Source organism: Haliaeetus albicilla, chromosome 21 (assembly GCF_947461875.1).
Source record: "Haliaeetus albicilla chromosome 21, bHalAlb1.1, whole genome shotgun sequence".
NCBI classification, from domain to species: Eukaryota; Metazoa; Chordata; class Aves; order Accipitriformes; family Accipitridae; genus Haliaeetus; species Haliaeetus albicilla.
In genome coordinates, this window is record NC_091503.1 from 19,941,154 (window position 1) to 19,962,289 (window position 21,136).

Sequence of the window (21,136 nt, forward strand, 5' to 3'; positions counted from 1 at the left end):
CCTTCAGATGTGCCAGAAACAACACCTGCGAGTCAAGTTTGTCACTGTCATCCTGTCACCCTAAGCACAAGGCTTCAATATCTACACCTTTGACTGGACACCCCCTTCACAGTATTAAATTCATTTAAATTGGGAAATAAAGGACATCAAAGGCAGGTTATTGAAAACATGCATTCAACTAATTCTGGATACAATCTCACATTGACTGCATGTAATAAATCTGTGCTAGTCAGACACACAAAAAAGATTTTAAAATGCATGTGCATTTATTATGATGTAGAGCAATCTGCTATGACTTAACAGTATACATGCTAAGCTACATTTATTTTTCGGAAAACATTCACCCACAGGCTTTGGGAAGTATCTGATATGTGATGAACCTCTCATCATCACCAGTTATCGAAAGACAGCAGTTATTTCAGAATGGTTTCTTGGAGGAGATTTTAAATGAAGAAGATCCCACCGAAACATGGAAGCATGACCTCAGAGCGCAGACCAATCTCCCAAGCTGTTATGAGCCATGAAATGAACATGACTAATTCCTGAAGAGTTTTGTTCCTCAAAAAGGCAAGTGAATTTCTTGCTTTTCACAGCAGAAATTCTACATTCAAACATGGGTTCACGACACCTAAAAATAATACAATACTAATCTACTGACGTTTTCAGTTTGCTCCACGTCACTACAAGGATCCCCAAATCCATTTTGATTGGCAACCCGTACACTTAACAAGTCAAAGCCTGGGAACACAAGTAATGGAGGGTATTTGAGGTGAAGAGTAAGGTGCATTGGCAGCTGTGTCAGGCAACTTGCGGAAGTGGCTACTGTGTTCATCAGCAGTTACAGCCATCTGTCACTAACCTCTACCTTTTTCTTTTAAAACCACTTTAGTGCCAGGGTTGACATGATAAGGTTTACAGCACACATGACATCTGCTCTGATTAAAAACAGCCTAATGGCCTTAAGAACGTCGTGCTGGACCAAACAGTTCTCAAACTCTTTCCACTCTTTCAAACAGCAAGCCGTTTCTAAAATGCTCTCCACGCCAAGGAAAAACTGCTGTGGAGGTTCTAAGACACAAGACAGGCCCTTGAAGACTGAAAATGTGTTCTCTCTAATACTCTGAAAGTGCTCCACAAAAGGCAGTCTTGCACCAATAGCTCAAAGCTATAGTATAAAAATAATTAGCAAAAGCCTTATTCAAAGCTAAGCACAGACATGGTTTCAGAAAATACAGTTCCCTAGGACTGACTGCAGTAAACTGTATTACACAGCCTGTGTGTATGACTGAAACGTCTCTCTGCTTTTACTTGTGAAACTGATTTTGTTTCCTGTTGCATTCCTATATTCTTAATAGAGTATGCTATTTTAATGACTGACTTTTTCTTTCCCTGCTGTTTTTCTGGTTATAGCCCTTATTGTCTGTCCTTCAAATTAACAACACTAGTTATTTAATGCACAGTTTCCTTCTGCCAATCATGGGCAGTGGGGGAGCAAGAGGAATACTGAGATTTAAACCCTCTTTACAACAGCAGCTACATATTCTGACCTGCAGACCTTTGATCGCCACTAGAACATTTTAATAAACACTAAAATAATAATAATGATGATGATGACGACCATTGGGCATCAGACAGACAGAAAGAGGTAAAGTGCCTTTCTCCCTACTCCCATACCTTCTGAGAACTATTGCTTTTAAACAGAGAAGCATTGTGCTCACTTTTTCTGAGCATACTGCTCGATTGCTGCCTTCTCAACTTCGTGTCCGCACTTCGGGCAAGTTTTACAGCTCTTTCAATAGCTCAATCCACCAGGCAAATAATAGTGTGGAACTTGATCATTTACACTACCTTTAACAGCTGTTTAATTTTGTTTTGATTTCTATGTAAACCACAAGTTATCTCTTTACCTCCTCTTAATACAAAACTCAACAGCTTGAGAAAGTGGCCAGCACCAACCACCAGTTCTCATCTCAGCAGATCACCAGAATGAACTTCACCCACCCCAGCCTGTCAGCTTGAAGGACAATGCTCTAGGCAGATCTCTCTGGTTTCTAACATCCCAATAAAAATCTATTCATAACAAAAATTATTAACCAAAGAAATGGTTGAGTTAGAATCCAAAGCAGTGTATCTCACTTAATATTACAGTCAAAGAAACAGCTTTGCTTAAGTTATGTCTTACTCTCGTTTCTAAAATAAGCAAACTGGAATTGACAAAAGGTACAGTTTTTGACAGAGCTGGCAATCCTACGAGGTAAAACCACCACCATTCTTTTAGCTGCACATGCCAGCCAAAAAGATGCCAGGGTGCAAATTTAGGCTGGCTGGCAATCTTATGGCTGCCAAAGACAGAATGAAGCAGTTTACCAGTCTGCACTCAAGGGTGCTCCCCAGACTGCTGATACAAATAATAAATCCAAAGCAGCAGCTATGCAGAATGACCCGCAGTCAAGGCAAACAAAATTGTTGTCCCCTGTTGGGGTTAAGGCGGGGGGGGGGAGTTGTTTGGTTTGGTTTTTTTGTTTTGTTTGGTTTTTTTTAAGAAATACATACATCTAACACCTATGGCTGTGAAGCACTCCAAGAAATTTTTAAGCTGCATCTTTTTTTGCTCCTATTTCTGGCAACTGTTGTCCTTCTAGCATCTGAGGCTGTGGTTAGACAAGACAACTGCGCTAATCCTAAGGCTGTGGTTAGACAAGATGACTATGCCAACCGAGCAGCTTGCTACTATGAAAAAGGACGAGTCTGGTCTCCTCCTCCTGCAGCTTTCACTCAAGGTACTCTGGCCCCTCATTTCCACCAAATGAGCATTCGGTTCTCATCCAACCTCTTGATCAACCTGTGTAGTTCATTAAAAACCAGATGAAAATTATTTCTTTTTTTTTTTTTTAATCATTTTTCTGGTCTAGTTTCCTGCCACATCAGTACGCTGAACCGGCTGTACTGCACGGGCAGACAAACGGCAGAGCCAGCATAAGGCAGGAGGTGAAAGGAGGGGAACCAGACCCATCAGCTGCTGCTGAACTCTCTCCCACCTTTCCTCACCTTATTTATTTCAGGCCTACAATAAAGTCAGTCTCTTACAGATTATGCACGTGCCTCTGCAGATTCTTCATTGGCGTTTTCATTTTCCATTACCTACAATTAGCAATATGCAGAGAGACAAGATTATTTTTAGAATTACTTTGATTAGAAATACACTCAGGGCAATAGCAACTCTTCTTAGATGGCCATGAAATGAAGTTTTAAGAAAATTAGTTACACAATTCCTCTGTTTCTCTGGTTAAAAAAATATCCACCTTTGTTATGTTTGAGAGAAAAAGGACGATGAGTGTCCTGCAAGAGAAAATTTTCTGGCAGTCTTGCCAAACACTGAAATTGTATTAAGACAGGAGCACAATTTGGACATAATCAAATTGGGTAGAGATCACTGAGGGTGTAATTTGGCCTGCAGAATTTTTATAAGTGGTGATGATGGAAGAGGCAAAAAGAGCCTGTGTCAGTCGATGAACAAGCAAGTCCCTGGCAGGCTCGAAAATGAATTCTGTTCTAAAAAACAAAGAAAGGAAAAGAGATTTGGAAATTTTCAATGGAGCCCAACCCCAACATCCTGTTATTTATTTGTTAATCTTTAAATTCACTTGACAGCAAGCACCAAAGTGAAAGTAATGTTGAGTGCCATGACAAATCTGCTCAAATGCTTATTTTCTGAACCTTTTAGTTGAAAACATCTATATTCAATCACAATTTAAAACTAGCCAAAAAGGCTGTTTACTCTGAACATAAAAGGGAAATATTGCAAAGTTGAAAGAGGTATTTCTGTTTCTGTAAATGCATTTTAAAAATCCACTTACACAGACAAGGGTCCTTGGCACACTTACAATCTTCTACTAAAGCTTAGGAGACAGACAGACATTACCCACTGTCAACAAACGCAATTTCACATCAGCGACGGAGTGAAAAGCTCCCTAGACAAACGTTAGCATAAAGCCTTCTTCCAGTATTTAATTGCAGCCTTCAGAAATATGAGAGATGAAGTTACCAGTATATTTGAACCATCACAGTCAATGAAGAGGGCTACTTTCTTGTTCAAAATTAAAGGCTGGGTAGTGGTCCACCCTACACATCTGCACCAGGGATGAAGGAGGCACACGTCGCTCTGGGCACGCAGGGGCACAGCTGAGACAACAGCGCTTCCCTGAGGGCTGCTGTGTTTTCATCTGTGCAAGTGGGAAGAGAAGAGACACGGCCTCAGCCCAGAGAAGACCCGGTTGCCCTGTTGGCAGCTGCTGCCACACCCACATAGTTGGATTTTGGCAAATAATGCACGGCACGGAGCTGAAGCACCCGGCTTAGCTGTGATTAGGCATTTCTACCACATCTGTTGCAATTTTGACACCATGCCTGGGGTACCATCGACACGGCCAGGGAAAAGAGGTTTCACCAACAAGTTGGAGTTGGATGAATCCAACCCCCATGCCACCCTACCACCGGGCACCTTCGTTTCAACCTGGCCCACTGGGAAGGCATTGACAGAAACCCCCGGGCAGCAAGCAGAAAACACTTGAAAATCTGTGCAGCAATGACACAAACAGCGATTTCCAGATAGCACTGCTGCCTGCCCCAGCCAGCCAGCGCAGCAGCCAAGGGATGATCTGACCCAGGTGTCAGAGCAGGCTGCTGCCGCTGGGTCCGGCACCACGGTCCTGCCACAGGCTGCCTCAGAGACTCCTGCCTCTCTGTGCAGAGACATTTCATTTTTGGAGGCTTGCTTTTTCCAACGAAAGTCACATTAGCTTTTGTGCAGGAACGGCTGAGGGCAGGAGCAGACCAGCACAAGGGAGGAAGGGGCACCACAGCCATTCGTGGACCAACCACGACCTCCATCGAAGTGCTGACATTGTTCCTTCCTTCTCTGTTTAAAGAGCACACACAAATAAATTACTTTAACAACCCTAAATGTAAGGTGAAATCTCTCAGAAGAGCAAAATTACATATTTTTCCTCTTCTCTATTTATTAAATCAGCAAGACTTCCAACTTCTGCCTTGAATCAAAGCATTCCCTCACATACATTTGGTTTCCCAACTAGATCATGTTTGCCACAAGCTTAACCTAGCTGGCGTGTTTGGAAATTGCCATGACACCTTTCTAGGGCAAAGTATAGCTAGTGAAAACGCGCTATCTGCTCGAATAATTCTAACATCCGGTTTATCATCTCTGTAGATTAACTAAACACCTTAAAGAAGCAAACTTTGGCACTTTTTCCATTTATGAAACACTGGCACTTCTGTATCACAAATTTCTTCTTTATCGCAAGTTTTGAAAAACATAATTTAAAATCTTATATCATAAAAATTTCCTTTATGATACACTCTTTTGAGGGTACTACATTTCTCATAAACAGAATGCAAGCAATAATTACATCTTTCATTGCCTTTTTTACAGCCTTATCTCACATTCTAAGCTACAGAAGAAGAAAACAATTTCCCAAGGGAATTGGTTTTCCTTTTAGACGAGGATCTCTGAAAATTGGTATCACTATTCCAAACACCAATCCCTATTCTTAACATCCTAACACAAATGACAGGCAGCAGTAATCAAAATCACTAAAGAGGTCCCTCTGGGTTTTCCAGCACACGACCTTGTTTCCATAATCACGAGTTCCAGTATCCCATTTAGGGCTGCAGAGGGTTTCTTGACAACCTGCAGAAGCACCTCCTTCAGATTTTATATTCCCACGTGCTGGAGAGAAACACATAGCAAACAAAGGCATACAGTAGGGTGTTATTCTGTACTCTGCAAATATCTAGAGTCAACATAAACATGCATGCAATATCTCCACCGACACAACAGCCACAATGCACCCGATCGCCCTTATTATTAGGATGAAAAATAACTGGCAGCACAAACATGTAAGCAAAAATTATCAGGTGAAAAGGAGATATAAAAGAGGTAGGAGTAAGGAGACCTGCAAACACACCACCAGCCCCAAACAAAACCCTGCTACTTTAATCAGAACCACTTAAACAACAGGGTTTCAGCCACAGAGTGAAAATGGCAGGATTGTTTTCAGGATAACAAATATCTTTAACAGTGAGGTGGAGACAGCCAAGGTATTATAATACATATAATCTCCAGAAGTAATTTGAATTTTTATTTATGTATTTTAAATTTCATTTTTATTACTCAGAAAGGTGTGGAAATTGTCTCTGCGCCACCACCAGCACATCTTAGAGCTTGCAGTAACTTTAGTACAGAAAAGACTCCTGTTAATGGGTTCATCTCTCACATTTAAAATGAACTTGCTTTTCACACTATCAAAGATCTACTATTATTCCAGCTACCAAATCATTCATGATACTACTATACCCACAAGCTGAAATACCATTGACAATCATTTTCATACAAGTTTAGTTGTAGCTTGGCAAACACTGGCAAAGCAACTTTTGCAGCATGTTTATGCAACTTCAGCCACTTTAAATCCATAAAAACTTCTTAAAGACACCAGTTGCAAGAGGCTGGTGCATATTTTACCTTCCTCCATTGCCAAAAGTAAGTACTTTCTACTGAAACGAATTACACGTAGCAAATCTATAAATAAATAAATTTAAGGGATGACAGTTACAAAACCAGAACAAAGAAACTCTCTCTGCACTACAGATGGTGGCACTCAGATCAAATCCTGCTACCAAGGTGCTCACGGTCCCCTGAGCTCTCAGAAGTACATGAGGCCAATCCATGCTTCCACACTGAGCGGGGAACTTGGAGAGCTTGACCCCAGCTCAGACCCCTCCTTCCCACACCTGGAAATGGTTAACCATTTGCCAAATGGTTAAATTTGCAACAACAGTGCCACCGAACTGGAAGGTGGCCTATCTGATTTTCAACAGCTGAAGGAGCAATAAACTTTAGAGTTCACTCAGGACAGCAACAGGGTTGTGCAGCACAAAACCTACACTTTCCTTTACGTTTGCAAGGCAAAGCACCCTAACCAGAATTCAAGCCAGGGGAGCCCAGGTTTACAGAAGCACTGAACACATTAACTTCAAATTATTTCATCTAGATTCACCCTGCCCCCATTCCCAAGAACTATGGGTACTGAATATTAATAAAGAGATCGCTCACATAAAACTATGTTTAACTGCATGCTACCTTTTGGATCAACATGCAAGAAACACTGGTTGTGGCCTGCATGTTGGAACAGAGGACATATGCGAGGAAGTATTTTTTTCACTCCAACAGTATGAAACCATGGATCTAAGACTCACCCTTAAAATGTTACACTTCCCTAAATTCAGAATAGTTCAGTAATTTCTTAGGGTGACCTTCCCTTTCCTCAGTCCACAGAGACCTGTGGATTTGAAAATACACGGCTACGTTTTTTTAAAAGATGTAATGAACAAATTGTATGTTTAAATAGATTGTCTTAATGTCACCACACAATATCAATCCTCCGCCCTTTTGCAAATCTTTTTTCTCTGTAAAATGAAACATTCTTCCAAATATCAGTGGATAAAAATGCTGCTGGACAATGATGTTGAAATACAGCAGGGCTGAGACAGGACATTTAAAGAATCATTTAGCAAACAGAAAGAGTAACACAGAATATAATTCTGACTCAAAAAAAACCCCAAACCCCCAAAGAACTGATCACCTACTTCTGTGAAGGAGAAAAGTACCAAACGCTATAGTTCTCAATGCAAGAGGCAAGCTCTGAAGACACAAGCCATGCCGCTACCAGAGGAAGCCAGTGGCATACTCTGCGTCTGGTACCTGCATCGACACAGCATTCCCAGCCAACTCACTTTTCATCTAAGCTGCCTTTGGAGAAACTAGACACCATAAAAACCTCAGTCATCCTGTAACCTGGCACACCATCAAAGCCTCCTAACACACAATTACTGTGCTTCACGCCTTTAGACTTTTTTCCTTTGACTAAACAAAACCCCCACAATGGAATAAGACACTTTCCAAGAGAAATTGTGTTTGACAGAAGATCAATGATGCAGAGGTGTTGGAGGGGAAAAAAAGCCAGTGCTGTTTTGTGTACACCTCCAAGCTTATTAATGGCTTGCTGCTAAAGCTAGATGCCCCTGCCCATCAGATCAGTATTTGATATTATTACTGAACTCAGAAGTCTGAGGTCTTCTTTAATCACATTAAGGAGTTTGCAATTGCTTACGCAATACAGCAACTTTATTATGGTGCCTGTAGTTATCCAGCCATTCACCTAGGTTTTTGCCTTGTCAGCAATAACACTCCATGAAAACGCAGTGAAATTTGACTCACCACGTCAGAAACGCAAACTACATATAAATATGAATAACCTACCAAGTAAGCACCCAGCTGCTGCTTTAATGCATTAGCACATGTATAGTTATGCACATGCCTAAAAGGAACTGCCATAAACCTCTATAAAGAAACAAATAAGCTCTTGTGAGTGAAGAGAAAACCATAAGCCTGCCCAGAAATCTGAATCCTGCTAGTCACTTTCAAGGCTCAAGCCAGCATGACAAAGCCTTTTCAAGAAAGGGTTCCTTGTCAGGGAGTGAATCTGAAAGAGACACACTTTATATTCACCTCTCAGGACACCATGGCTTTTTTAAGCAAACTGTAAGGGAAGGGGGAGCAACAAATAATAATTGGCCAAAAGATTAAATAAATAAAATTAAAACTCCTTTCGATCTCCTGTCATCTAGGCTTGTCTGCATCTCCCTTTAAAACCTGTAAACAACTGCTCTGTGAACTGCTAAACTAGGGGAGTCCAGTGTCCCAGCATTTGTGTCCTCTCAATGCTTTAAGTCTTTTTATGTAGGTCCTATGCTACTTCACCTCTGGACAATAGACAGCGTGGACTGAGATCACTCCAGAGATACAGATGCTGCTTAGTCAGTTTCTTGCATCTAAATGACAGAGTAGGCAAATTCTGTCCGACTGTCCTTCCCCAAGATAACTGAAGCCAATCACCTTTAAATGGATACCTTCTCTGTCAACATACTCAGCACATCAGGGAGCAGACTGACCAGAGAAGCCTCCTTTTCCACCGAACCGCAGCCTGTCCCTGTCCTCCCGCCTGACACCTACCCTCCATCCTGATCCCCATCTCAATCAGTTTGCCAGAAACCAAAACATATGAACTGTTCAAACCGGGCATTTTTAAGCACTTCAGAAACAAGTTCTCCTGTGCAGATCAAAAGGGCACAGTGCATGCCAGATGGTGCACTGGTCTCCTTCCTCACTATAGCAGAAGGACCGCATTGAAAAGGACCGAGTCCTTCCAGCGGTACCGCAAAGGCAGCTCACCGTTCACTGCCTTGAGGCTCCCGCTAATGCCATCGCTGTGCTGCCGCTTCTGTGCGTTCTTGAACTCCTTCAGAGATAAATAAAGGACCTTCCGTACCACCCTCTCCTCTGACCAGGGAATCCCATCGCTGTCATCCTAAAGAAGACGGAAATGGAAAGGAGACATTAGTTGCATGCATCTGAAACAAAAACCAGAACAAACAAAACCCAAAAGCCTAGGGCTATATAGATTATTTTTAATTTAAAAAAAAAAAAAAAGGCTTAAGAAAAATACTGTGTAACAAAATGCAACCTAAACTTGATCAGCTCTACCAGAGAACAAAAACATGACTATTATCAAATCAGAGCATTAGTCCCTCTAATCCTTTATCCTGCAAGTGATCCTACTGATCCTGCAGTAGCTGTGTACCAGGTGTTAGACAGGAGGTGAAACTTATTTGTTAAAATCCTCATAATGAATCCCTTACAGAGAAATTTATCACAGCCAGGAAGTGCTCTCCCAGATAATTAAGGGGTGGGGGAACCACTAAATTGAACGTTGCAGCAATTTAAGAGGTAAGTTTTGTGAACCAACTGCTGTTGTTGCCACTTTGGCCTTTGTTTGCGCCTCTTGGCTCAGGATTTTTTTTTCCCTCTGGTTTAGCGATTTGCATTTATTGCAGCATTACAATGAAGTTGTATATTGTTATCAATGAAGTTATTCTGAATTTATCCAAGTGTAAAGCCAAGTGGAATTTTGCCCACAGGGCATATGCTTTCTGCTTTATTTTTAGGAGACAAATGCAATATTGTCAAAAGGAATACTAGTGTATGTCATATTTAGTACTTGCTTTAGTTAAAAGATTAATTCCCTGGAAAAGCATTTCCCTAAAGCCTTTAGCATTCAAATAAATTAAGTCAGCAAATTGATATAAAGACATAAGCAAGATCAGGTAAGTCATCATATTTTCATAAGTCCTATAATTGTCTCAGGGCCTTTAAAAACTACTATTTGAGCATTCTTGCCCTTGAATTCTTCATGGGCTACATCACTGCCAAGCAAAAAGATTAACATTTCTAGGCAGGCCTCATTTAGGTAAGTGTACCACAGCATACTGCCACACTGCAATAGAAACCCCAAAAGCTCCACTGGCGATCCCCACTAGGAGGTAGGGGAGTTTATACCATCCCGCGTGTCAAAGAAGTGACCAATACCATCAACTTCATTCACCCATTGATAGCTTTTTCTTCACTCTTCTAGTGAGATATTGGCATTCAGCTGCTGAACTGTGATCAATAACATTCCCCCCCTGCCCCAAAAAAAAAAAAAATTTGTATGACAAATTACCTGAGGGGAGCGGGGGGGAAGGAAAGGGAAAAAAAAAAAAAAAGCACAACACAATGAGTGCAGTGAAAGCAGCCAGCATTTTGGCAGCAGGATGTGCATTTCACACGAGGGATAAGCTACTGTACTTTGAAGAAGGCTGAGCTATGCCCAGGGAGCTTTAGAGCACAGGCAGCTCTGGGCCAAGAAAGCAAACTTTGTAACCCAACACCCACAGCAACCAAAAAAGAAAAAAAAAAATCTCCAGGCAAGCATTTTAAAAGGACTAGTACATCCAGTTATTTTGTCAACAGAGGTTTAGACAAACAACTCTGGCTTACCATTTTGCTGCCAACGCAACTTCAGCCCTAACCAGAAGCGACACTAAACACGGGAGGGCTGCAGCCTGCTCGATTTTAACAAAGCTTGCCCAAAGACGCCCCATTTACGTTCCCAACGACACGGGCCTGTCGGGACATTATGCTTTTCTGTTTTCACAGAAACTACTTATTAAATCCTCAAGAGAATCACGCTCAGTTAGGAAACAGCCATAAGCACCTCCAGCACCTGTCTGTGTTACAGGCACAGGACCGCAGACACCGCTCATTCCCTTCACTGGCATTTGTATGAATTCCTCGTATAACGGGCAGCAAACGTGAGGAGACAACAGAGCCCTCTGGCCAGGCACACTGCTCCTGACCCTGAAACCTAGACAAGTTACACAGAAACCCGAACAAGAGGCAACAAAACCACCACCCTGTATTTTTATATACTTTAAGCCAGGCATACACAAGGCGTGTGTGTGTGTAATGACTGAGCCCAGTTAACGTAAGGCCTACTCAGAGACATGCCGCTTTCCTTAGCCCCTGTCAGCCCGAGTCCTCCGTCCTGTGAAACACCAGGCCCGTCCCAACGCCACAAACAAATCCCGTCTTCCACCAGACCCCACAGTCCCGAGGAGCTGGAAGTTGCACGAAAACACCCATCGGTTCCCAATCCCACTGGCCCTTTTATCCCTCCTAAAAATGCAGGGGAAAAAAAAAATAAAAACAAAGAAATGAATCCCACTTAAATCCACTTTGTCGCGACAGCTCACTGCAAGGAGCACATGGCAGTGCTCGCCGTTTCAGCAGCGACAGGGCGAAACCCGCTGACAGGATTGATCTTTAAATCGGCACGTGCCAACCCGGCGGCCGACTGCAGCGGGTGAGTGACCGCTGGCAGGTACAACGCTGGCGACAGTCCCTCCTGCAGGAGGGAAGGAGATGACGGCCACGCACCAGAGGCCTCTCAGGTCCAGGCCACCCTCTCGGGGTTTTTCTGTGAAGGGCCTGAAGTCATCTCCCTCTCCCCAGACAACGTGCCGGACACGCGAAAGGATGGCGTGCAACCCGGCACCCTGTTTTCTGAGGGACAACGACACCGAGATGTCTTTCTGGTGCCAGCTGGAGGCTCCAGCCCTGCTGCAGGAGATGCTCCTGCCTCCCCACCGGTCTGGGGGCTGCGTGGGCCATGGTGACGCCAGGGAAGAGACCGGTCCTAGGAAGCGGGAACAAAGACCTCCCTCAGCAGCCCCCGAAGCGGCACAGCAACACTTCATGCTCAACTCGTGGAGCTGTACGCCTCAAGGTGAACTGTATTGGCTTCACCCCCCCTCCATAACAGCAGCACTCTCAACAGAAACACGCACAGGGGAGTCTCTCCACACCACAGCTCCCACCAGCCCCGATGTGCCGAGGCTGCAGTCACCATCCTGCCTACGCCGCTCTCTTTGTGGGCTTTCCCCACGGCCTGCCACTCAGCTTGGGTGGGGGGGGGGGGGGAAGGACCTCAAGTTCCCCAACACCGTGTTATCCAAGGTCAGCAAAATAAGGGGCTAAGCCGCTGCCAGCATCCACGTTCACGCGGCTCCATATGCAGGAGCAATAAAAAGGTTTCACAATCATCGACGGCATCTTCCCCCGAGCCCGCGGCACAAAAGCAGCCGCAAGCCGGAGAGCAGCTGACTCGGAGCCCAGCTGAGCTGCCGGCAGCTCCAGCTCCCGACACATTTAACCATAATTACATGGGTCAGATTGTCTCTGCCTCGTCAGGCCAGTGGAGGGAGAGCCGCCGCACGCCCCGCTCTGCGCTCACGCTGCCAGCGACCGGAAGAGTTACCGGACTTCGGCAAAACAACACGCGCACACCCAGAACCGGTTGGAAATAGCCTCAAGTGAAAGCCCTGAGGAATTTCATCTATGTAACTTGTCAAAAACAAAGAAAAAAAACCAAACAATAACCCAACCAACAACAACAACAAAAAAACAGCAAAAAAAACCTCAAAGGGACTGACTTGATCTCTGCCTTGAAATATTTCCACAGGGAGAGAAATTTGATAATGGATGGCTCTTGAGGCTGGCAGAGAGGGGTATAGTATCATCCAACAGCTGGAACTTGAATTCAGAAAAACGTAAGACAGAATTAAAGAACAATTTCTGCAACTGTGCAAGTAATTAGCCATTGAAACGACTTACAGGGAACTAATGGATTGTCCATTATCGATTTGGACCCAAAAAAGGACTGAATAACATCTTAAACTGTAGGTTCAACCCAGAGCCTTCACTGTGCAGGTCAGCCGAGATGATTTCTGCCTCCCAATCTGACATTAAGACTAGCTTATAAACTCAGTAAAAAAGTAACAGACGCAAACAACCAGGGAAGCCCTGGAGCAGAATTAAGAAACAGAACTGCATCATTTCCTTTAAACTGCTAAAAATTTTAATCATGCCACCTTCTTTGTTATGTTGTTTCGGGGAACCACGTCTTGTACATTTATATCTGAACTTCAGCTACCGGGGCAGCCAAGCAACAGTTCAACAAGTTCAGTCCAAGGGGACAGGGCAGAGGAGCACAACCTCCGCGTACCTACGCGGTACGTCCCTGCACAGGACGTTACCTGGTGGAGAGCAAAGCAGCTCTCTTTTGTGCTACCTGGCTGGCAGCTTGCTTTCAGCTCTACGCTTGTAGAGATGATGTTTGTAGAACAGTGCAACAGGCTACTGCCACATACTGCTGATTTGGAAAGAAATATATATACACACACGTGTGTGTGCATATGTGGGGTTTTGCTAGGTGCATATTAAATGTGTATTATACGTCAAATATACAATACCTATATTAATGTGTGTATAGAAACTAAAATATATACATATTAACATCATGCATACATAAATATAAGTGTATATATAGATAATGCACGTCAGTATATAACGTGTATATATTTGCAGTGAAATCAAAATGTGCACCACCTGTACCTTTCACCATTCATCTACAGCTTAGGTGCTTGTTGACTGCAGTTCAGCGGCCTAGCTTGCACATGTGGCCTGCACACAGCCTTCCTACTTCTGAAGTTATACTGAAATCCTTAAAAAAACCAAAAAAACCCCCCCAAACAAACAAAAAAAACCCCAACAAAACAAAAAACCACAAAGCAGGCAGAAGCAAGAGGCAGGCTTCACGCCACCTCCTGGGTAGGTGAAACGTCAGCCCGAAGTAGCAGACGCTGCTGCGTGCTGCTTTGCTCCACAAGCAGCAGCAGAATTATACTCGTACGCATGACTCGAGCTTCTCCGTTCATTCATCGCCAGATACGGCATTCTTCAGCCTGGCCTGGCCTTGCCTTAAGCAAACAGGAGTCACAGTTCATGGGGTAAAACAGAGCTGGAACAAGGGAGAATGCATGCAGCACTCCATGCTATTTGTTTTACTTCTATGTAAATACTTTAACAGCAGTGATGGTTTTATTTGAAAAGTCAGGACTTTGTAAGGTACAAAGATACTTATAAGCATGTGTGTTATGACTCAGTGTGGCTGGCGGGTTTCCAGCTCTCTCTTTGGGTCTTTCCCAAGCACGCATCTCCTGACCCCATTCTTCATGCCAGGTTGCAGAAAGCAAAACAACAAAACACAAACCCCCTCTTTTTTCTTTTTCCAGCATTGCAGCCAACGCTCGGTTAAAATCACTGTGGCACCCAATGCCCTAAATGAATATGCTTTCATGGTTCAACAGCCCCCAGAGAGTCTTTCCCGCAGATGTAAGAAGGTCATTTTGAAGCAATGGGAAAAATAAACCACAAGCTTCTACCCTTTCCTCAAGGATATTTTTGAAGGAGAACCATTTCAAAGGGTGGTTTTTCCTGTGTTTAGTTAGCAACAAAACAAAAATCTGTCTTTTGCATGAAAAACAGACAACACATTTTCAGAGATCATATAAATTACTTTTCAGCCGAAGGACCAAAATGGAAATGTTTGTTTACTAGACTCAAGACCTGCAACAGATTTTTGCCTTTTGGCTGTATATTATCAATGGAAAACAGTTATACCTGTTTTTCTCTAAAACCCAAACCTAAGAGAAATTGGTGGAAAACCTAGATACGCCTTCCAAGTCTGAAAGAGATCTTCTGTGCAGTCTTGGGGGAGTTACCACCGCTAAGCGCAATTAGCGTGCTTATTCATTTACAAAGCCCACTTCCTCGGTATACATATGGCATGGCATGAACCTCATGAGAAAGTGCAAAGTCTTACTACTCTAGCAACACACATACTTCCCCCGTTGCATTAGCAGAGGTCTCCATTGTACCGCAAAGTCCCATCAACCTTCTCGCCACCCCGAACGCACATCGTACTCGCAGACGAAAACCCCGGCACTGGCCCATCGGTGCAAACTCCCTCTCCACGTAACTTGCAGGAGCAAGTGGGCTGTTCCACAACCAGATGGAAGAAGCTCTTCTCGGCAGAAACTCCTAGCAAAAGTTTGAACTTCCAGGGTAACGATTTGAAACCAGACTCTAGAATATTCAACTGAAGCTATATAAATAAAGATTTTTGGCTCCTTCTGGCAGCTATCGTGCTGCTTGGACGTCTTGCAGCCAAACACAGCATCGTGCAAACTGGATATACCCATATATACCCACGGTAATATCCTGGCAGTCTTTTGCTCACTATCAAGGTCCCTCCACTCCCTTCTCCTCCGAGAATAAAGTTCACACTTATTTAATATTTAACCTTTTAATCAAGTTTAACTATCCAGAGAGGATGTAGCAGTTTCTCATTTAAAACAAACTGCTTATATTCAGTGAGAAAAAATAAAACCTCATGAATGGCTTAAGTTGATGAAGATTGATACGGCTTGGAGACTTTATAGTACAGTGACTCATGCCTTCTGGAAAATGTAATCTGTTCTGTCTAGTTTAGGAAAATAGGTCATGTTTTAAAAATGTGCTAACTAACATGAAGAAAGGGGAAATTTTCTTTATTAATGGTTCTGTTACAGCATTTAAGTGTATCTGGTAATTATAGCGACTTTTTCCCTCATACTTCCAGAAAACTTCCCCAAGGAACTCGTGTTACGTTACAGCTCCTGACTAGCAGAACCAATGTTAACACAGCAAAGAAATGATGGAGGAAAATAAAAATCTCTCTTCTTCCTGCTTTAGCACTTCTCCTACAGCTTTCATCCCCTGCACTCTCCCGTTCATTTGGGCTCGTTCACCACCTCCTGCTGCACTGGGGACTGTGTTTCCTCCTTTCAGACCAAATTCTTCTAAGAGCAGCAGCACGGGAGAGAAATGCTCTGGGTTTTGGGTCACTAAAGACCTCAGGCACTTTTGAGCCCAGTGAGCTTCAACCTGCTCTTGCAAAAATACATTAGGGTAGAAAAGTTACCATTGAAATTTCCAAACAGAAGTCACTAGTGTCTTCATACAGGCTCCCAGAATTGAGGCATAAAAAAATAATTCCTAACTTTATCTTAGGCCCAATAGTGAAATATTTAAAAATAGTGGGTTCATGTGTTAATTGGTTCTTTTACATAAACTCAGAGGCCTTGGCAATGTTTCTGCACCTCTAGAAAACTACTACTCAATACGAAACTAGCGAAAGCTTACAAGACATCAACTGTTTCCCGTGTTGGTCTGCCAAGAAAAACACTTTAAAAAAAAAAAAAAAGGCTAAACCCAAACAAATTCAGAGTAAAGCCAGGTCTAAAGTTTCCTAATTTATCAGCTTACAGCAGGACTTCAACTCGACAGCAGTTGACTACAGAGCTACGACTTTCTTAGGCCAGACCAGGAATCTAATCAACCATTTTGCAACCAGAGTGCCAGAATTTTGGGCTCTGATGAGAGCTGGCAGCATGCAGAAGCAAGCCACAAAAAGCCAAGGGTAGCAGAGTGCTGGAAGAAGAAAGAGGTGTGAAGGTACAAGGTGATTATTCAGACTGAGGGAGCGGTTTTCATAACCAGCTTAAGCAAATTCACCTGCCACCACGTGGGATGCACCTGCCCCAACCCTGATGCCAGCACTAGCCTTTATGCGGCCGTTTGACCAGTTTGATTGGGGAAAAGACTCAAAAATCTCACCCCATGACAAGAAAAATGATTGCTTTCAGCCAAATCAGCTCCCTTATTACTAACCACATGGCAATATAGGAGCTACGGCTGAGGCAGAGAGAAAGGCAGGATTGCCCCTTTTAGCAGCAACCCACACTTGGAGGCATGCAACCCTACCACTGCACCAAACCACGACAGTCACTGTAAGGAAGGGAGAGCATCGCAGACAGTATTCAGGAAATTAAAACCACTTGGCTGTAATGGAACTATTGTAAACCCCAAATATCTCACTGCATTCAGATTACCCATAACCCACCTCTGCCCCTTTTTTCCACGATGAATTATTTACTTTAGGGGAGTGAAAGGGAAATATGGGGGGGGAGAATATCTGTTAGAGGGACAGGACCTGCAACACTTTTGGTAGGTCCCAGCCTGACAAGGTACCATCTTCTGTTTGACCATCACTTGTAGCCAATTTATGCCTGAGCAAAACCTCTGACTTGCTAAATAGGTTCCTTACTTGGTGCTCTCTTCAAAAAAAGGGAATGCCTCCTAAATCGCACATTGAATTATCTTTGAAAGGGTATGCTGTATACTGATACATGCCTCCCAGGCAGAAATCAAAATAATATAAGCATCATTTCCCACATAGGTGAACAGGTCTAAATCCATCTTAAAAGAAAAACAAACAAACTGACCTGATGGGGAACACTCACGCTGCACGTCTTCACTTCTCTGAAACACCATGAAATAATGTATACTTATCTTTGATTACAGACTACTAAAAAACTACAGCTGAAATTGGATTAGAAACTTCTGCTGAAAAACAATTTATTGCATAACACAACTCTGACAGCCTGGGTTTCTGGCCACCAACTGAGCCTTTATAAAAATCTGCTGGGCAGCTGCCAAATCAGCTCTTTGAGTCTTGGCATGTCCGACATCTGAGACAGTAGTCAAGGCAGCCACATGTCCTGTGCCATCCCCAGCCCTGCACTTTTACAGTTAAATGGTATGGTCAAAGAACAGAGTAGTATGAGCCATTAAACACACAAAGGTAAAAAATCTCCTGCAGCTGTGGATCTGACAACTCTGATCACGCTGCAGAAGACCAAGAGCCACAGCAGGATTTTTTCCTTTTTCAGGATCTGGTATTAATTTGAACATAAAAGTAGCTTATTAAGAAGAGGGAAAAAGAGAAGTGAGAAATGGTAGCGAGCTCCAAAAAAACCTCTGCACTCCTAGCTGAAAATCACTGCCATTTATAAATTTCACATTCCAAATATCCTTACTCCGTCTCCAGTTCTAATTAAAACTCTCCACCAAGTACACTTCAGATAGACACATAAAACCCAGTACGCACAAAGAGTATTCAGCAGCTCAAGATAATTACATTCAAATATATTCTAATTAATTTCATTTTGATTAATTTCATATTTTTATAAGGTGTTCAAGCTCCAGTATGCAACCATACGAATACAGTCCACTAAAAAGCATTTTCTACAGTTTAAATGTCTGTTAGTAAGACCTACAGATGTGAAGTTTAATATGGCTAATCCAATCCTGCTGCATATTACTGATTATCTTAAGACCTTTTTCCACCCTCAGACAGAAAGCCTGATCCTTTACTTGAAAAATACTAACCACTTTTGCACGCCATAGTGTCACGGTAGTAGGGAAAAGAGAAGGACATGACTGGTGTGTTATAAATTTGCCTTCAATATTTCTATGGGAATTTAAGGAGATCTAATTTTTTGGCATCTCAGAGTGTCTGAAAGGTCAGTGGTACCAATATTTTAGAGAAGCTGGAGTACCGTTGATGTGTTTAGCATCTACCCTCACAAATACAACAGGTCAGCACTTATGTTCGGTACCTGGATGATGAAGCCTTGCCTATAACAGGAAAAGATCTGCTCATCTATCTGCTTTCTAGGAGTGTAGTAGTATATACCAGCAAAAACGTGCATTTGCCAGTATAAAACTTATATTGCTCCCTCAGTGAAATAAATACACTAGCCCAAAGCCTACACAGTTCAGCGACATTAATATAGCTGTACCCATCAGGAATGTGACGCCTTCACAGGCTTGAGGCTGGGGACGGAGGTCCCCTTGTGGACGCTGGAAGGTCACCATATCCCTGCTGGATGACCCTGCACCAAGCAGAGCGGCTCACTCACTCCCATTTAAACCTTTCCAGTATGAATGGGTTGGGCTGGTTTAAAGAGATGAAACAGGAGGTCCTGGCTCACCTGACTCACTTGGCTGGCACTGAAGTAGAGCACGCTTACGTGAGTAGCTCCACCGCCAAACCCCTGCAAGAAGACCATGGCCAGCAGCAGGGCAAGCAGCACTGCCGAAGCCAGGGCATGGCAAACTCTACCTGCAGGGTAACCTGCACGGTGACAGACCTGCAAGTTTGCGTAGATCTGACCCAAAGCAGGTCTGGGTGATGCAGGAAGTCCCTCACCTTAGCTTGGAAATGTTTAACTTGGTGTCCTGCTCTTCCATGTCAGTCTGCAGGATGCCCCTCACTCAGGCAGTCACCAGGTTTAAAAGAAGATTTAAAAAAGGAAGAAAACAACTAACCCATCTTGTCAGTCTTTAAACCCAGGAGGGGTAGTGACAGAGCCAAACGTGCTGAACCTATTGCTGGGAAATCTCAGGATATCAGGGCCCCAATCAATTTTACTGAACTGGATGGGGAACTAAATCAGTTGTATTGACACAGGCTCCTGGGATGGACATGCTGATACTGTGCTAAGAGCATGACATGTCAATTTTGCTTGATGTACTATCCAAAAAGTGAGATTTTTATCAGACACTTTTTGTCCTTGTTTACATTCCCAACTGGCAGAATATCCGTTAAAGCTGGGCAGGGGATGAGTATCTATTGAAGCTGGAAGAAGCAAACTAAATCTGTACTGTTCGCTCGTAAGCCAATTAAAGAAGACATATGAGGAGACTCTAAAGATACTCTGAATGTATTTTCAGGTCACTTTAGTTACATCAGCAAATTTTCTGCACGAAGATAAGCGATATAATCAGTGAAAACCTACGCTCTAAAGCTTTACTAAGCTCACCCTTCAGTATTAAATGTATTTGACTTCCAAAATACTACCCAGCAAACAAATGATGGTATTTTAGTAGCACAGGGAAGCAAATAATAAAACTGGCATTTGCTCTGTGAGGCAATCACTCAGTAACAAATCAGATGAATGCATCCCAGTCACTTCCCAGAAGGCCCACAAAACATTTTTCCAAATAACCAGTGCCAGAGGAGGGTAAAGACCATTACCTGGAATTGAAGTTGCAGCAGACTGCTCAGGGTACCAAAGTCAAGAATTTCAGATGGAGCTAGGCTGAAGCACTGCTCTGCCACACACAAGGTTCAGTTCTTGCTACAATTTAAAAGACGAGGGAGAAGGAAGAGCTAATGGCTACCAGCAGCTCTTTAAGATCTGGCCTGATTTGTGAAGCCACATTACCTCTCCCTGGAATGGTTAAATTAAGAAGATAACAGGCAGCTGAGAGGTTTTGTGGGGAAAGGGGTCGGGGGGAGTTGCTTCTTATAGAGATAGCAGGCTTTCCTAATTGCACAGAATGATTTTTAACACACAGGTGTTTCACAACAACAGGATCTGTGTTAAACAGATAAGGAAAAAACATAATCAAGTTTCAACCTTTCCATGATCTTTTCCTTTTCCCCTTTTTTTTTTTTAAACCAACAAGTCTGCACGAGAACTTTCAACATAACGGCACAATCATTTTCCCTTCGCTTTTGGGGGTTTCTCGGCACGCAGCACCGGGGCAGGGGTGATGGGCAGGCAGGGTGCCAGGTGCCCACACCGGCACAGCCCTTACAACCAGGGGTCTGCAGAGAACGAGCCCCTCCGCTCCCCAGAACTGTTTGGGTTCGCAGTCAATTCCCTCATCCCTCCTCCACTCCCTGATCAATGGCAACATTCAAACTTTACTGAAGATATTAGAAGCACATCAAAGACAACCATTAAGCTTTTAAGTGCACTAATTGACATTTTAGCACTTACAAATCCATCTATGTGTTCTATCACTCAATTTAAGAGACTTGCTTCCCCGCCTGGTAAGAGTTCTCCATGTTTTTAGCGGGCAGAGGGGGATTTTCAAAGCTATTTTTTT

At 43.2% G+C, this 21,136-nt stretch overlaps 1 protein-coding gene across 5 annotated transcripts in view; it reads right to left on the bottom strand.

The window, feature by feature from the left end:
• Positions 1–21,136, bottom strand: part of JARID2 (jumonji and AT-rich interaction domain containing 2) — a 225,216-nt gene that overhangs the window by 118,702 nt on the left and 85,378 nt on the right. For 4 of the 5 annotated variants that reach the window (XR_011329170.1, XM_069809163.1, XM_069809165.1 and 1 more), the window contains one exon: positions 9,308–9,443. Coding sequence is in view for 2 of the 5 variants with exons in the window: in XM_069809163.1 (XP_069665264.1) it covers positions 9,308–9,443 (136 nt within the window). In the remaining 3 variants the exon portion in view is untranslated. Of the gene's footprint in view, positions 1–9,307; positions 9,444–21,136 lie in introns of those variants that run through there. The other variant, XM_069809166.1, reaches the window with a different exon arrangement.